Consider the following 17,637-nt stretch of genomic DNA (forward strand, 5'->3'; position numbering starts at 1 on the left):
ATGAAGACAGAATAGTTTAAGCATACAGATACCAGGACCTTCATGAAAGTTTTGGAAAGTAACATCCAATGAGCTAATGTATCCATCACCAACATGCCACTAGCACAGACAATGTATGTAGGTTGCTGCCAGGGGCAAACTTTATTTCAGCATAAGATGGAGCATTTCTCCCTTCCCTAGTCTACAACCAGGCTTAGTTACTGTTCTGCTCTTGGTCTTGTGACCCTAAAGAAAAGATAGAGATGCTACTCTAAACTATCTGTAAAGTAAACAGCCAAGTAGCCATCATCACCTTAGTGTTCAATAGCTAAACCAATTATAATTTAGGCCACATCACTCACAGGATCACAGGTTTAACAAGTTGTATAGCTACTAGAACATATTTAAAAATCTCTTTACTGCACATATTGTAGGAAGGAAAAATGTGAAATCTCAAAGCCTCCAATATACCTTCATTCAAGCACTGTAATTTTGCCATACCTACCATGTGGTCAAAATTCAGTAAAAAGAAACTACAGAAGGAATTATCTAAAGAAACAGCAGTCGAGCAACTGCTTCACAATGCAATCAGGACCTTGCATTTATTTAAATGTTAAAGCAGCACAGTATAAAAGTTTGGGAAAAGACTTTGATCTTCACCACTCCGGCCTGCTTCTTTTTTGGATTTCGCGGACTGCAAGAAAAAAAAAAATCGTAAAGACAATTTAGAGGGCAACATACGTTTCTCCCACAAGATGCAGAGGACAGAAAGATACGGAAGATGATCCGCAACCCCTAACGCGAGCAGCCGAAAGACGACCTAAAGGTAAATTTACGAAACATGTTAAATACAGAATAATCAAGCCACTTCAAAAATATTCAAAAATTTAAACCAGTCAGATATTCCTAAACTAAACCGTCCCCTTGGTAATCACAGCAGTCTCCCAGGCAGAATGTCAAAAACTAGCCCTAGTAGAAATTCTGTGCCACTATCATTAAACTTCAGCTGTCACAAAAAAACTTAAAAAAACAAAAAAAACAAAAACAAATGTAGTATCGTGTTACACGACCAGCTAGAGTGAAACAAATTTCTACCACCCAAAGCTGCATCTACGGGCGACTCAGCTCAGAGACCTGCTTTACAGCCTACCATTGCATTGTTGTTTATGAGAAAGAGGAATCCCCTTCCTTGTACGTCACTAGATAGTCTTGTCACGTGGCAATCCAGACATCCGGAAATTTAAAAGGGTCCTGCATTTAGCACGTCAAAGGACTTGTAAACCCATCTGAGTACAGCATAAATTGGTTCTGCGTAATAAAGCTCCAATATCAACACCGCCCAATGGCAAGGCATGCTTGTACCTTTAATACACAGGGGTTTCCTCTAACCGATAAAATGAATACATACAATTGTGCCTATCGAAACTTAAAATCTTCGCAGCTTTAAATTCCCAAAAACTAAACCTCAACATTAAAATTTTTTTAATTAGAATTGAAACTTGTAAAAATTAGTCTAAAGGAGACGGTGTAATTTTGAAAAGGAAGCTCAGCTAATTGCAAACCCTGCCATAAAACCACCGCAGTCTGCGAATGCACTTTGCGCTGGCTAATCGGCATATGTGAAAGTCAAAGGGGACCGATCTATACAAGCACCAAACGCACAGAAGCCTACGTCATCATTTTAAGTAGCAGCAATTCCAAGTGTAGTCGTATTCGGCGAAAAGGCGCTTATTCAAAGCGTAGGGCGATTGTGGTGGGTGGCGCGGTTTTCGAGGACACCATAACAAAGCGCTAGTCGAGATCGCCGTTATAGGGGGGTCGGCGTCCCAAAGCAACAGCTGCCTACAGCATCACTGAGATCTTCCAGTGTTAGCGGCCAACGCCCACACTTTTCCCTACTACGCCGATTTGCAAATTCGGTCTTGCGTCTACAAAATCATAACGCACCAGTTTCCTTTCCTCCCTTGCAATGCAATCTGCAGCAAACAAAAACCGCCTTCAACGATGCCACGAAGGTGACACGGCAGTGCACGCTTACGTGGACACATTTTTGGAAGAGCCAGGCGGTTAAAAGCAGTCCCTGCGAGTCCTGTTCGCATAGCAAGCCAGTCCTATCATTCTCCATGTATGGCACGCGCTGTGCCGCTGCCTTGGCAACCGACTACAGCCCAAACCCCCCCAGCACCGACCTGGGCGAGGAGCAAGAGTGAGGATTATGCGGTGGAGAGTGTTAAAGCGAAGAAGGCTGTCCCAGTTGGGCTCAGAGGCGAAAAAGCTGCATTTCAATAGAAACCCCATCCCCTTGGCCACGGCGTACGCATTCAGGTCCAGCCTATGGCACCGCAGGTGGACGCCGCAGCCCTGTCTCCTGCTCAGAGCGACTGCTTTCAAGGCCAGACCGCCCGAGGAGACTCTATCGGAACACCACAGGGGGTTTGCTTAGCAAACACGCAAAAGACAGACTGCTGGGATTATGTAAGCACGCACACGAGTGCGAGCCTCGCTTTAATTATCCCCTAATTACCAGCGGGAGAGTTGGTGCATTCCGCACGTGAGCGGGGTGCTGGTCGGTGTGGTGACGCGCGTGCGCCTTGCGAACACAAAACTGGTTGCAAAGTGGCAGTAGAGAGCGAGAGAACTGGAAATCATTATAAAGTGTGAGGCCGCTGCACGTACAGCTGCCTGGTTGTCTTCTGCTTTACCAGACGTCACTTTTTTCCTGTTAAATTCTGGAATAAAAAAAAAAAACCAAAAACAAACAAACAAACAAAGAAGAAGTCAACCCGCCGTAAACAGGACTACGTTATGGACGAAGGGATTTCTCGTCTGCAAGACAGACAGTTTTTGGATCACGCAGATTTTCTTGGGTACCTACTTCATGGTTTATGAGTACCGAAAATTTGTAATTAGTTTGTATGCACATTGATTGAATAATTTAGAACTTCACCCGAAATGTATTGGGAACTTGAACTTCTGCCAGCATTTGGAGCGCTCCTGCCTTCTCTGCTCATTCCATGTGTTGTGGTTTCTTGCAGGGTGGAATATTCTTCGTTGTACATGTGCAAGCCGAAAAGAGGCATGAAGAGAGAAGAGAATAAGGTAGGTACGAACATAGGGGCGGGGGGCGCAAATCCAAAGTTGAAAAGCCTGACGAGGGAACTTTTTTTCCAACCGATCGCTAGTTGCTGCTTGTGTCTTTCGATCGATTAGAGTTTGGCAGTGATCAAACTGTTGCTTTTTTGCATTCTGCAGTTATTGCATTTTGCTGCATTTGAAATTTGTCTGTCAAATGAGCTTTTCTCTCTCTCTCAAATTTTAACATATTATTAGGAAGCCTACAAGCTACCCCACAGATTGATAGAGAAGAAAAGACGCGACCGGATCAATGAATGTATCGCCCAGCTGAAAGATTTGCTTCCAGAGCACCTGAAACTGACGGTAAGAAGATAGCATAGGGAAAAACAGTCCACAGAGGTATTAGGGGAGCGGAGGGGGGCTGTACCCGCTGTACTTTGGGAACACGTGCCGTGGTGGAGCGCGTGCTAATGGGTAACCGATTGTTTTCATTTTCCAGTCAGGTTGTGAAATGATTTTTTTATTATTATTATTTATCATTACTGAAGACGCTCGGGCACCTGGAGAAAGCAGTGGTCTTGGAGCTAACCCTGAAGCACTTGAAAGCGTTGACATCAGTCACGGAACAGCAGCACCAGAAGATCATTGCTTTACAGACTGGTAAGCAGGTCTTGTTTTTTAACTGACAGCTGTCAGACACCACAATGGGGTATTAGTGGGTGATGTAATACTATATATATATATATGCAACCCCCACCCCCTAGTTTAAGGAAACGAGTACACCTGGTCTGCACGTGCATGACTGCTGCGTGACTAACGGCTCTGCCCGCCTCTCTCTCTCGTTTCTGTCCTAGGGGACCGCGCAATGAAAGGCGCCCTTCAGCCTGACCTGGACGCTTTCCACTCGGGCTTTCAAACCTGTGCCAAAGAAGTCCTGCAGTACCTTAACCGCTTCGAGAACTGGACCTCCAGGGAGCAGAGATGCGTGCAGCTCATGAATCATTTGCACAAACTTTCGGCGCAGATCGTGCCCGCCGCCACCTCCACCCCCCTGGTGGTGCCCCCGCAGGTGTCGGCGGGCAGTAAAGGCCCCCCCGCCCAAGAACACAAGCAGCCCAAGCTGGAGGCGCAGACTAACTGCGTACCGGTGATCCAGAGGACTCACAACGGTGAACTCAACGAAAATGACACAGACACCGACAGCGGCTACGGTGGCGAGACAGAGAAGTACGATGGCAAAGCGCAGGAGTGTAAGGGTGGAAATCCCCCCGGGGTGAAACGCGTGAAAGTGAAGCAGGAGTTTGGCGATGAGACCCCCATCAAAAAAATGAAAGTGGACTCCTCCGGGGGGACTGGGCTGACAGCGGACACGATTGGCAGGTCCGACGTGTCTCTGCTCAACTCCCTGGTGGGACTTGGCGGCGTTCCTTTCGGACAGCAAACACCCTTCTGCCTGCCATTCTATTTTATATCTCCCTCGGCGGCCGCAGCCTACATGCCTTTTTTGGACAAAGCCAGTCTGGAGAAGTACTTATACCCTGCCGCCGCCACCTCGGCGAACCCGTTCCCGCTCCTCTACCCAGGAATCCCCGCTCACGCTGCCGCAGCCGCCTTCCCCGGGTTGTCGGCGGCGCTGTCCCCAGAGAAGGGCTGTCCAGTGTCCGCATTGCTGTCGCAGAGAACGGGCACCCCATCACCTGGTGTCGCGGCGCCATCATCTCCCACAGACAATGACCTGCACATGGACAGTGACAGCAGCCGCTCGCAAGAATCTCTCAAGTCGGAGAACGATGGCACTTAAAGCCAAACAGTATGCCTCCAACGAGATGTCAGAAGTGCTTACTAACCGTGTTACGCACAACCTCACCACCTCGCGTTTGTGTGTTTTATGTTTCCTTTCACGTTACATGTGGTTGTAGTTTGTTGAAATATTCCCTTCTTCAGTTAACACGGCTCAAATATCAATGAACATGTTAGGGATTCTCGATCTCATTTGACGTAATATATTGTTTATCCTGCCCAGTTGTGTACACACAATATGATCATTTTATAAGCGAGTGCTGAGATTGCAGTTTTTAAAAGGAAAAAAAAAATCATATTTTAACCAATGTTTGTGCACTGCTATTCAACATGCAGGAAAAGAAACGGTGACTTTATTTATGAAGGCAAAAATGAACTTATCAGCACCTTATTGCAATTTTTCAATGAATGTATTAAACGATATTACTGATTGTTTTGTAAAAGCAAAGAAAACATACCTGCCACTTTGTTTGTTTTTTTTTCTCCAAGGTAAAATATATTTGTTAACACACCGCTTTTTGAGACACAGTGTGTCTCTTTTATCTGTACAATACTTTTTTTTTTAACGTTTTTGGAAAATACCAATGCACTGAGCCTTGTCAGCAAATATTGCTTTTCCCGATTAAAACAACAAAAAAAAAATCATTTTAATAGAAAGACTAAACAGTATTACTTTGCCAAGTGCATTTTGCAGTAAGCTTTGGTCTCTGGTTTTTAATATGATGCTTTTCTTTAATTGGCACTAAAGAATTAAAAAAATAAAAGCCCCTCTCCACTTAGGAGATCTCCTCAGTGAGATATTTATAGGTTGTTGCCAAGGTAGCACTGGTGAGTGGTTGCACTAGTAGGTTATGTAAGAGAGGAGATTCAAGTCTTGCTATGAATATACTGTATATGGGAAAAGCTCTGGTCAATTTATTTTTTCTATCTAACTCTGCTTTTCTTGCTGTTTTGTGGCCTATACATTCAATCAATGTCATATTTGCCTATATAAAAGATGGGGTGTTTGTACATACAATAGGCATAAAATGGTATATGTCCAAGGTATTTGTTGTAGGGGAAGAAATATATATATATATTTGGATTTTTAAAGACTTTAATAGAGCATATGTTGCACTTAATTGTTAGAGTGCTTAAAGCTTATGGTGTCCTAAAGTATAAAAATATATAATAAAAAATCATCAGGAAAACATCAAATGCAGGCTACAAGTGTTTGTTAATGTGATGTTATGAGTTCATGGTGACTTTTTGGGTGTTTTATAAAAGTCCTTGTCAAATGTGCTGTTGCAGCTTTTCTCATTTTTGAAGTGCAAAGGTTTACATCCAAAGGATTCAAATGCCCTTCTTGGAGGGCTGCTGTGTGTGTTGGTGTTTTAAAAAAGTATTACTTTTTACTCAAATTAAATATATATATATATATATATATGAGTTTTCCAACAGGGTGTAGTAGTTTCCCGTGGTACCAAAGGTGGAAGGTGCACAAAAGGCTGTATTCAGGATGCCTTTTAAAGTATGTTTATATATTAGAAGTTAAGTGCAGTGTATAAACCTCAGAAAGACTATATGCAGAAAAATGGGCAAATGCATATAAAAGAAAACACTACTTAAAGCTGCAGACAGAACTGTGATAAAAACAACCCAGAAAGTTGAATTAAGCAAGGAGTTGAGTCAGAACAAAGAATTTGAATATGCTAAAATACTTACTTGGAATAAGTCATGTTAGTCTTCATGGCTTTTGAGTAACTGAATTTTTTAATCTCTGGTTTAAGCCATTAAACATCTAATGCTGCAAAGCTTTTTTTTTATTGTTTGTGCTTTTTAATTTTGGTCCAGGTAATCATAAGGTGTCTCATGATTGTGCATGCCTGCACAATGTAAAATAAAAGTTGAATTGTGTTAAACATTTTGTGCCACTTTAGAAGATTAAAGTAAAAGTCAACATCGTAGCCTTTTTATTTTTCATGTTGGGGGTGGGTGTATACACATTGTAATTGTAAATAATATTAATACAAGGCATAGTTATCAGCAATTTAAAAATATAAAAGCCTATTGATTTTGATCAGAATTAAATAACATGTATAATATGTACAGTATGTGTGTGTGTGTGTGTGTGTATACATAGGGAAAATATTGTGACATGGTTGAAGTTTTTAAGTCATAGCATTCTTTAAGAAAACGTGTGCTGGACACACTGTCTCTTTCTACGAAAGTGATGTTCTTGTGATGGCTTTTGCTAGATATTTATTATCTATACCTGTATGTTAAGTTTAGAGGTTATTTCACTTGTGATTTTATATCATGAAAATGTGATGACAAAGTATGGAGTCGAATTTGAAGGTCAGTGGCAACTATGCTTTGCCATAAGTTAGGTGTAGGCACCTCTTCAGCGTGAGCTTATAAGAGAGTGCGCTCAACTGTTAAGAGTGGGGAACTTCATTTCATTTGTGCTTGACTGGGTGAGGGTCTTTGTTTAAGTTTTAGGAATACTGTTTCTCTAATCTCATTATCTGTCCGGCTTTAGCAAAATCTTTTCAACTTGAATGTTATTTTGACAAATTCTGTGAGAAAATATACTGTGCTTTTCTATAAGTTATGTAGATAGGTTATACTGTTTGCCTCATGTTTTTATTTCATCCTTTAAACTAGTTAGGTAAAGTTCGTACGAGCCAGAAAAACATCTTGTGTTGTTCCTGAAATATTTGCTGCTTATGAATATCAGGGTAGAGTGGCTATCCTAAAAAAAACAAATTGAATTATATTCATTAAGTACACAGTTGTAGTTCTAGCCAGTAGCTTTTTACATATTTGGGCTCCGTCTGGCCTCAAATGCTCTTCTGCAAACGACATGCAGGTTTTAACCAAGTTGTTTCCCGTGTCACCTTTCACTGACCTACTTATACGAAACACACTCATTTCATCATACAGAAAAGAGACTAAATGTCAGTGCCATTTTCACTTCTGAGTGGTTTAACTTCGACAGCGAAGAAACAGACAATGGGTTGATTATCAATTAAAAATAAAGCAAAGGATGCTTTTGCATTTACATCCCCAGATGGCAGGTTAAACATTTCCAGCATTAGAAGATGTGTTAAAAACACAACCTTAGCTTTATAAAGAAATATTAACTGCTTATAATGTATATTAAGGTTTATAAGTGTGTATTCTTTGAAATATTTTTTGCTGCTCCAACAAGAGTAAATGTAATAGTTTATGATGTCTTCTTCCATTTGCTCTCAGAAGTAACTGAATGCAATTCAACCATCAGATAAAAACAAAGGACGTTTTGGGTGTTTCCTTTTTTTTCGAAAACAGTGTTTCTTGTGATTAGTCAAGTGAACAGTCTGCTAGATGGTACTCGACAACACTGACTTATTTTTAGAAAAATGATTTATTGATAAAATGATAAATGGTTTGGTGCTGCCTGCACTTAATCAAACACAGCAGTAAGATTCAGCATTGCTTTCAACTGCAGGAGACAAAAAAGCAAAACAACCCAGAAAGTTTGTGGGGGATAATGACAAAGTAAACCAAATAGAAAGGACAATTACATCCTACGGTTTATTTGCTACAGTGGTTGGCATATTTTAGTACCTCAAATTTGTTTCAAATCTCATCTCTTAACCCCTGGAAAGCAACCTTTAGTAAATAAGCACTTGTTATCTATAAAAGTATGTTTAGATCTGATATCATAATAGATCAACCAGACTGTCCATTTTGCTGCATATTTATAGAACTTGTATTGACAAATAAAAATAACTTTTTTTCTGAGAAATATACGTCATGGGTTCCTCACATGTTATTTTGAATTTATTTTTAATCAATTTTAGAGTAGACCATTAGTCACTTTATTATTTGGTTTGAAGTGAAAGGGTCTGTTGTCTGAAAATGTGTATGAAGGTGTATTTTAATTTTTTTCTCCTGTGTATCACCTGCTTATCTGTTTTTCCAGAAGCCGTGTACATTCTAGAAGGTAAGACATACCCATTAAGGAGAAAGACCTGCTTCTGGCAATCTAAATTCATCTTATGATCAAATGTTTGCCTGACACCATTATCAGCTTCTATATAATTTAGGATAGCCATGGCTAATTGTCAGAGAAAAAAAAAACTGTTAGGTGCACATTAACATGTTTCCTGGGATAGAAATGGAAACACTGACATGGCAAAATGATATCATGACAACATTTACAAGTGGCTGGTGCGCTGGTTAAGGATATTAGTCAGTGCGATCCCAGGAGAACAGGCAAGCACCACATCAACCCAAAATGAGCTTTTGGGCAGCATTTGACGTTGTCTTTGTTTTCTGCTGTCTGCTGCAGTGTTAATCCTACTCTGTTTTGATGCTGTTTCTGCCTTGTATCCACTGATGCCATAGTAGTATGCCTTTGTTCAATGGTGTATATGAAGTGGCTGCATAAATAATAGGTTTTGTGTACTGTATGATAACATTTATTTGTAATTATTTTTTATACATGGGGTGTCTTAGAAGTTAATTTATATATATATATATATATATATATATATATATATATATATATATATATATATATATATATATATGTATATGTAATATTTGAGCAGCCTCCAGGCTAGAGTATCAATTAATTGAGAGCAGAGTGACAGAAATGCATAGAATTTAAACATCATAAAAAGTTGGGTAAAACAGAAGGATGGGAATGTAAAAAGTGTAAGAGATCGATCAATGACAAATACGTCCTGACTAAATAAGAAGTGCCCTCTCTGAAATCTAACCTCAAGCTTTGCCTGCCCTAAATAAAACATCTTCTTCCTACCTCTGAATATGTGCTTCGTTTTTCTTTTCTCTGGTTTCCTTCTCCTTGTCCTTTTCCTTTTCCTCCCTTCCACTGTTTTCCCAGTTTCAGTCTCCCTGACTGAGATTAGGGGTCAGCCATAAGGCACTGCTTGCAATTAATTCAGGTATCATCGCTATTGAATCAGGGCTAGCCCAATATTCTGTGTGAAGAGTGTAATTGCTGCATATTTGCCAGGTAAGGTACTCCCTAGTGTTCTGACAGTTATGCTCCACCTACTTCAGTTTCTCTCCATTTTGCTGCAGTTATACAAGAAATAAATATAGATAGACACTGGAAGATATGTGTGCTTTTGAACATCTCCAAACTTATGATAACAACAAATAGTCGAAAGTACTATAAAAGGGTGGTTTTATTGCAGAAATAAAGCACATAACTGAGGGATAAGCAAAACCTGTTACCCTTCTGGCCTTAAACATAGGCATTGCGTCCTCTAAGGAGTGGGGTGCCTAACACACTTAACCACCTTTGTCATGATAACAGACCACAAAACTCAATGAAGACCTGAATCGTTAAAAAAAAAAAAATTTTGATCTAGGCCCTTAAATCCAGACAGACCTGCTAGCTACATTTAAGGTAGAGGGGAACTATAAAACCTTTATTTATTTGATTTATTCAAGAATAAAGTTAAAAAACTGCAAGCAAAAATCCAAAGCAACAATAATTCACAAGTAATGCAAACAAAAAATATAAACCATGATGAACAAGCAAAACTTGAAAACTTAACCACTTTATTGATGCTATGTAGGTATTGTTAAAACCAAAAAACACTTTTGTTAAAGTCTTGTTACATAACAGTAAATGTGTAACAGATGCATTTTTGCAGTACCTAAACTAAAGTGTTACCAGATTTCCAACATGTCTTAAGAACAGGATGGAGCCAAATGACATGAGCAGGAATGCTAATGCCTCAGCAATAGCCTGACACTTGCAGAGTAACTCAAATAGGCCCTCGGGCAGCTGCAGCATCAAGAGACCTCATCTCTTTGGATTCTATATACAGTATAAAGTAATACAAATATTAACTGAATTTACAAATTTAGCAATTAGAAGTAAATTTAAGAATAATCAAAAACATTTTAAATGAATATCACCAAAAATAACCAACATGAACAACTAATGTAAGTACAAATGGAGCCCTAGAAAGACCATAACAACCTTAGTAAAACACAAAATAATGCTTTCTTCATTTGAAATGCTTTTATTCTTCACAAACTGTGGTCTCTCTTAGTTGGCCGTAACTATACTACTAAATGGAAGAATCTTTTAAATGATGGAATCCCTTTGGAATTACTTTTTGGTCAGAGTTTCACCTGATGCCTACAACCTTACACCTACTATTGGCCTTTAAATGCCAGAACACCATGGTAGCACTTTAACTGTTTATCTTTGAGGGACAACGTAATCCTGCATAAATACCTTTGGTCCTTGTGCCCCTTAGCATCCTGACCAGTCACCATTTATTATATATGTATATCTTATATATAAATGTCTACGTGTGGTAGTGTGTGTGTGTGTGTGTCTGTCTGTCTGGCCCAGAACTGAGAGGTGGATTCGGGGCAAGGGCTCCACCTCTGAGGAAACAAACTCACTTAGCCACTAACACACAAGTGAGGCCAGCACAATGGTAAAACGAAATTTCCAAAGAAAGACAAAATCACTTAGCCGCTAATGCACAAGCAATGCAAGCACGTTCGCAAAATAAATCTTCCTAGGAGAGAGATGCCCAGAGTAGTTCCTTTCAATTACCTGACATCTCCACATTTCAATTTTTTTCTGATGAGTTCAATAGTTTCTAGGACCCTGGCTTTTTACAGTATGGGCTTACAGAGATAGTATATATATATATTTTAATGGTATTAATTGAAAGAACAAAGCAGCAGATTGGTAGATGAAGGGGTGTGGCTTGCTACCTGACAGTGAATTTTCTAGAATATCCCAATCTCCCTCCATTGTTTTATGGAAAACACTGTATACCGGTTGAGTATTTCATGGTCCTTTTGATTTAAATGAGAGCACTGTGCTTAACAGGCAGTCCAGTATCCTGGCAGTAGGAGACAAGTAAAGAGAGTCTTTTTGAGGAGACTTCCAGAAGGACGGAAAGAGCATGGATGGCCAAAGTGCTGGAGACCAGATCAAGGAGAAGACACGCAGGTATGGAGGTGTTTGCTGGGGTGGGGGCTGGTGGTGGGTGGACGAGGGAATTGGCCTCAAGTCTGCAGGTACATAATGGTGTGCAGCCTGTGATTGTTGTGAGTGTACAAGGAGGAGGACGAGATGAGTTGCAAATTATCCCAATGTCTAAGTGTGCACTTCTTGTTTTGGAAGTGCTGGCCCATAACAATAGGGAAATTTACATAGGTGCACTGTATTCAGTAAAACTATAAACACACATGCTTGAGGGTTCATTTTGCGTTTTGCATATTTTTTTAAGATGTCAAAGCATATGATGGAACACTCCATTTTGCCAAGCTCATTTCAGCTATTACAAATGGTCATACAAAGTTAAGCTGGAGTGCATGGTGAGTGGATTAAAGCTGACATTATTTGTCATTTTAATGCTTTAAACTTTACAGAGTAGCATAAAGCTTTTGAAATCAGCCAATGTGTGTATCCAAAGGAAACAAAATAAAACCACATCAGAGTTTATCTGATACTTTTATCCAAAAAACATTTAAAGCACAGAAGTGGTGTTTCTTTATTGGAGTAAGACCGGGTAAATGACTTGCTCAGGGTCACAAAGTGAGTCAGAAGTGAGGATTGAATCATCACCCTTGTGGCTTAGGCCAACACCTTAGGAAGCAAGCCACAGTGCTTGCAAAATATTCAACATAGTCATTAGTCTCTTTGTAAAGTATGTATTAATATTTTAAAAATGTAAAAGGAACATCAGAGGTGTAATAATCTTAAGAGGCATTTATAGGTTTGAAATAGATGGAAGTCATACAGTTCCCTGTAACAGAGAAAATACCCTTCTTTGCAGCGTGCATGATTTAGTAACAGTGACACGTTGAACTCATTAAGTTCAGGCTTTTACACTTCTTTATTTTGAAAGAGAAAAAGTGTGCGGTAGTCATATTGGTTCTCAGAACTGCGAAGAGGTATAAACATTCATGTGACAACATAAGCCTCTCATGTGACACCCTTCATGTTTTTTTTTTGAGCATGTAATTTGGGTTCTTTTCATCTCATGAATAATCTTAGATAAAACACCTCGGTTACTCTGAAAGCTTATGTTGCATATTTAACTGACAGTCTGTCACACCAACCTAAAGTACTTTTCCCTCTTATATATTAATGTTGGCTGTCAATACTCTACAAACCCTTGATGAAATTTCATGTTTTGTTAAAGTGAAGGCTGAAATGGAGACAAGTCATGTGTCACAGCTCACTAAGCCTCCCCATGAGAAATGAACTGAGTGCATGGGGAAGCCCTGAGGAGTAAGATAAAGAGCTCGAGATGCCTCAGAGTATGCTCCTTTCTTTTTTCAGGAGAGATCCGGAATCTTCTAAGGAGGAAGACATTCAGGCCCATAACCAAAAATATCAGTTTTCCAGCAGCGATATCTATGACGGATAATGAAAATCAGATATTTCAATCACATCTCTAGCCAAGAGGGCCTCCAAAGAAATAATATATGCAGCCTTTGCATCACAGTTGCCCAAAGAAGATTACATTTGGCTGTTCATGTCCTCCAAATGGAGGATCACTGAATCCCCAAAATGGCCCTGACATGGACACCACCAGGAGTGAAATATTACCCAGAATGCTCTTGCCACACTTGGAGATGTACACTCACTAAAGACCCGAAGACCCTGGAGATCACATAGGATAAAGCTGAAGATGCTGTGAGCATAAAGGGACAACAGAGGGACCTAGTCACCCTATTCTTCTGATATGCCACTTAGCAATGGTCAATCTAAATCTAAGTTTAAGTATAATTCAGGCCCAGTGTAGGAAAGTAGCCAGTCCAGTATTCTCCAGTTTACTTCCAATAGTTTCCTAAAGGAGGAACTCCACCATCTAAATAAAACCTGTCAAAAAGAAAAGGGTCCCTTCCTTAAATATTAGAGCAAGAAGCCATAGCTACTGCTGCTTTTTGGAGACATACCAAGATAGCAGATTACCTCTCGAAACTGGACTGATTTATTTATAAAAGACTTGTGTATTCTGTAATTTATTTGTTATTACACATGGGCTGGAAATTATCATTAGAAAGATTGTGTCCTGGTTAGTTTGAACCTCAACTCTTCTTAAAGCCAGTAGCAGGGCAGACATTTAGACTCAACTTTTTCATCTATCATCTACTATATGCAAAATAAATCACATACAAGTCCAACCTCTCTCCTTTGTTGCTTTGTGTGATCAACAGTGCTGAGTGGAATTGCTACCTGCCATTTATCATATAACATGGAGCCTCTAAACTGTTATAGTTTAATACACAAAATGGGGAGGTCAGAACCATCAAGACACCTAGTCCACTCAGATCTTTAGTTTTTAATTAAATGTACTAAATAAAATAGATATTTCAAAGTTCATAATACCAAACATAAATTGTAATTTCAAAGTAAAAAAAAAGAAATTATTATAACAAATGCAATTCATCAATTAATTAAACTTCAACCATATCAACCTTGAAGCCAAAAGTGCACAAAAATCCAAAAGTAGGAGACTCCTAAATCATAAACCAAATGTCAGTACCAGAAAATGCTAAATGGTCAACAGGACAAATACTTACAAAACAAATAAAGGGGCGTGAAGAGAAAAATTACAAGAACAAATGCTACAGCTAAGAAGCTGTGGCCGGAGGTGTGTTAAATGTCCCTCAGATAACAGCAGTCCTAATGACCACAGGACCTGGGGGCGTTAAAGCAATAAGCTGTCCCATCCTAATATCCCAAGGAACATAACTTAAAAAAAATTAATAAATAAAATTAAAACAAAGCACAAATAAAATAAAAAGAAAATAACAAAACCAACAAAAATGAAAAGGCACTGCTTGCTATCCTAATACAAGCAGGTAAAAAGAATGAGAGTAGAATTAAAATAAATAAAATACCAAAATAATCAAAACACTTTGTACACAATCCACTAGCAAAGACAGGTGTATGTAGCACCCCATATGATTTTTGTCTATTTTAATAAATAAAAAATGAGAGACATATAAGTGTGCAATGATTGCAAAAAGTATATCATTCTGTGTACTTTACGTATGTGAATTATTTTAGAAAGAAAGCATCTTAAAAGCTGAAAATGTGTGAGGCTAATGCCTTATAATATTAGTCAGCATTTGACTTCTGTTTTCATTGCGGCCTGTGCATGTTTTACAATAGTGTGGCCAGTAAGTAACGTGCACTTCTGCTATAAGTAAAAACAAATCACATGTTTACACACACATTGAATGAATGCTCTGTGAAGTTACAGAGGTGTTTGTTTTTGAGCTGCTTTATTTAATTTTCAAGATGTGGATCAAAGTGCAAAGTTTGCTTCTAGATGTAAATACTGACTTACTGCTTAATAATATCTGACCTAATTTCCTAAAAAAGGGGGCAAAAAGGAAATGCCTATATAAAAAGAATGAACGAACTTAGTGTATGACTTTGGTTACTTACTGTATATATTTATATGGGGCAGCACATATGTGCAGTGGTTAGGGTGGCTGTCTCAAAGATCTAGCATCCTGGGTTTGAATCACGTACTCAGTTGTCTCCTCCATATGTTTTTTTGCACCTTCTGCAAAAGATTTACTTTAGTTTTCATTCCACATCCTAAAACATTCACCAGTTGGATTCACTGAGAACTTTTAAATGGCCTGGCATGGGTATCAATATGGGCATGTATAAGTGGACCCTGGTCTTCATGAGCTCTGTCCGTGGCTGGTTCCTATTATGCATCTAGTTTTGCCAGAATGAAATCAGGGCACAGCAATCCAGAACTCTGTTCACTGGGTTTGAGAATGTTATGTTACATACTTTAAGATTAGGTTTTGTTTCATGATATACAAAGTTTTGAGCCTCAAGATGGTGCAGTAGTCACAGCTGCTCTAAAGTCTTGGATTCAAATCTCAGGCTCTGTACTGCCAGGATCGAAAGTTGCTTTTTCTCCAGGAACTCCGTTTTTTTCTACATATTCAAAAAACCTTGCAGACCTGGTGACTGTAAATTAGCTCTGTGGTCTAAAATACACTGACACCCCACCCATAGTTCGTTCTTGCCTTACAGGCTGCAGATGCTGGCAAAGTGGGCTACAGCTCTTGTGAGTCTAAACTGGATTGAGGTGGCTTGAAAATGGAAGAACAGATGCTTAGCCTAACCTTAGTCACTTGAATCAAAGAATTAAGTTTTTAATTTCCTTAATAAATTCCTAATTCAGCAAAGTAATCACAGGCCTTAAATGCACAGTCTAACATGTTTAATACATTGAGTCTCATCTGAGTCTAATATTCTATATGCTCACATATAATATGTTTTTAATCTTGGGGTTTCATCAAAAATGCTTCATTGTGTAAATATGCATTGCCGTAATGAGCACAAACTCCAAATTAAGGGTAATTTAGGGAAATGTAACAATATTTTAAAGCTTCATTTTCACCACACCATGTTTAATTAAGTCAACATTTGCTGCTATTTTCAGTCTGCATTTCAGATTTGGATAAACTAAGACATAAGTCTAACCAACTACCTTTCCTGGTAGCAAAGGCCACAAGGCAAGAAGGCAACTCAGGTGTAGCAGGACTGATGAGCTATACTGTACTGAACAGCCTGGTCTTAGCAGAATTGTTCTTGTATTGTAAAAATCATTCCTGCACAAGATGTTATTTTATATCTGAGTGCATTTACTGTATGCTGAATTTTTGCACATTTGAGTCAGGGAAGAAAACACAGAGGGGACATGCAAACTATAGAAAATGAGCTATTGAACTAGAGTCCAAATGCTATGCCACTGTGACCCATCCAATATAGGGTGGTCCAGATTTAATTATGCAGATCCAGATCGTCTGGATGACTTTGATTTATGCGGGGATGATTCCAGTTTGACGCGAAGACGATTCTTCATGTCGTTAGTCCGCACATTTCTCGATGGTCCGGGATTTTTCAGGTGATTTTCTATGTAATAAACTTAATAAGTTACAGCGTAATGAAAATTGCATAATTAGATCTGGACCACCCTATAGAAACACATAGATATGCATTTTTATAAATTGGGTTTTCAAGCATTGCATCAAGTTGACCACTTCCATTTAGGCAGTAATATTTCTCATTAGTGGTTGACACATACCCACAAAGGACTCAAGTCATACACAAAGGGGATTACCTAACAGGCAACAGGATTTTGCTCAAAATCCCACTTCAGTTACTTTTTATATGGAATTGCATGTGAGTGTTGCTCAGGTTTTCTCACATGACCCAGAACATACAAGTCAGATTACACAGTACACAATAATTCTATGCTATCTTGGTAAAGATTTAAGGATTATAGTGACTAGCACATTATGTACAGATGATTTGTGTATCACACTTAATAATGTTGCTGGGATAAGCTTCAGCTTCTTGCAACCCTATAATGGACTATGATGGCTCTCTAGGTAAGTGTTCATCTCTCATGAACATACCCTCCTCATCTTCTCGGACTGTTTTTTCACTAGTTTTGCATTTGGCTATGGTCGATGTCACTACTGGTAGCATGAATTAATACAAGGACCCTACAGAGGTTGCACAGGTAGTCCAAGTTCTCCATGATGTCACGTACCACGGCCAGAAGGTTTGCTTTGTCTCCCAGCACAGTCTCAAGGGCATGGATAAGATTCTAGGAGATAGGCAGTTACTGTAGGAGAGCTGGAGAGGGCCGTAGAAGATCTTTACCCATCAGCAGGACCAGTAACTGCTCCTTTGGGCAAGGAGGAACAGGATAAGCACTGCCATAGCCCTACAAAATGGTGTAAATGTTTCTG

The 17,637-nt window shown here is 39.3% G+C and overlaps 1 protein-coding gene and 1 long non-coding RNA gene across 2 annotated transcripts; one reads left to right on the forward strand and one right to left on the reverse strand.

The window, feature by feature from the left end:
- Positions 1-555: 555 nt before the first annotated feature.
- Positions 556-2,077, reverse strand: LOC120534188. Its single transcript, XR_005634698.1, has 2 exons — positions 1,130-2,077; positions 556-673 (listed from the first exon to the last, which is right to left on the reverse strand). It is a non-coding gene; the product is annotated as an uncharacterized LOC120534188 (long non-coding RNA).
- A 220-nt stretch (positions 2,078-2,297) lies between these two features.
- On the forward strand, positions 2,298-6,133 carry bhlhe41 (basic helix-loop-helix family, member e41). Its single transcript, XM_039761554.1, has 5 exons — positions 2,298-2,846; positions 3,015-3,078; positions 3,310-3,417; positions 3,603-3,714; positions 3,909-6,133. The coding sequence occupies exons 1-5, from the start codon at positions 2,785-2,787 to the stop codon at positions 4,853-4,855; spliced, it is 1,293 nt and encodes a 430-aa protein (XP_039617488.1). The 5' UTR covers positions 2,298-2,784; the 3' UTR covers positions 4,856-6,133.
- Positions 6,134-17,637: the final 11,504 nt, after the last annotated feature.

This window comes from Polypterus senegalus, chromosome 8, assembly GCF_016835505.1.
Source record: "Polypterus senegalus isolate Bchr_013 chromosome 8, ASM1683550v1, whole genome shotgun sequence".
In the NCBI taxonomy this organism is placed as follows: domain Eukaryota; kingdom Metazoa; phylum Chordata; class Cladistia; order Polypteriformes; family Polypteridae; genus Polypterus; species Polypterus senegalus.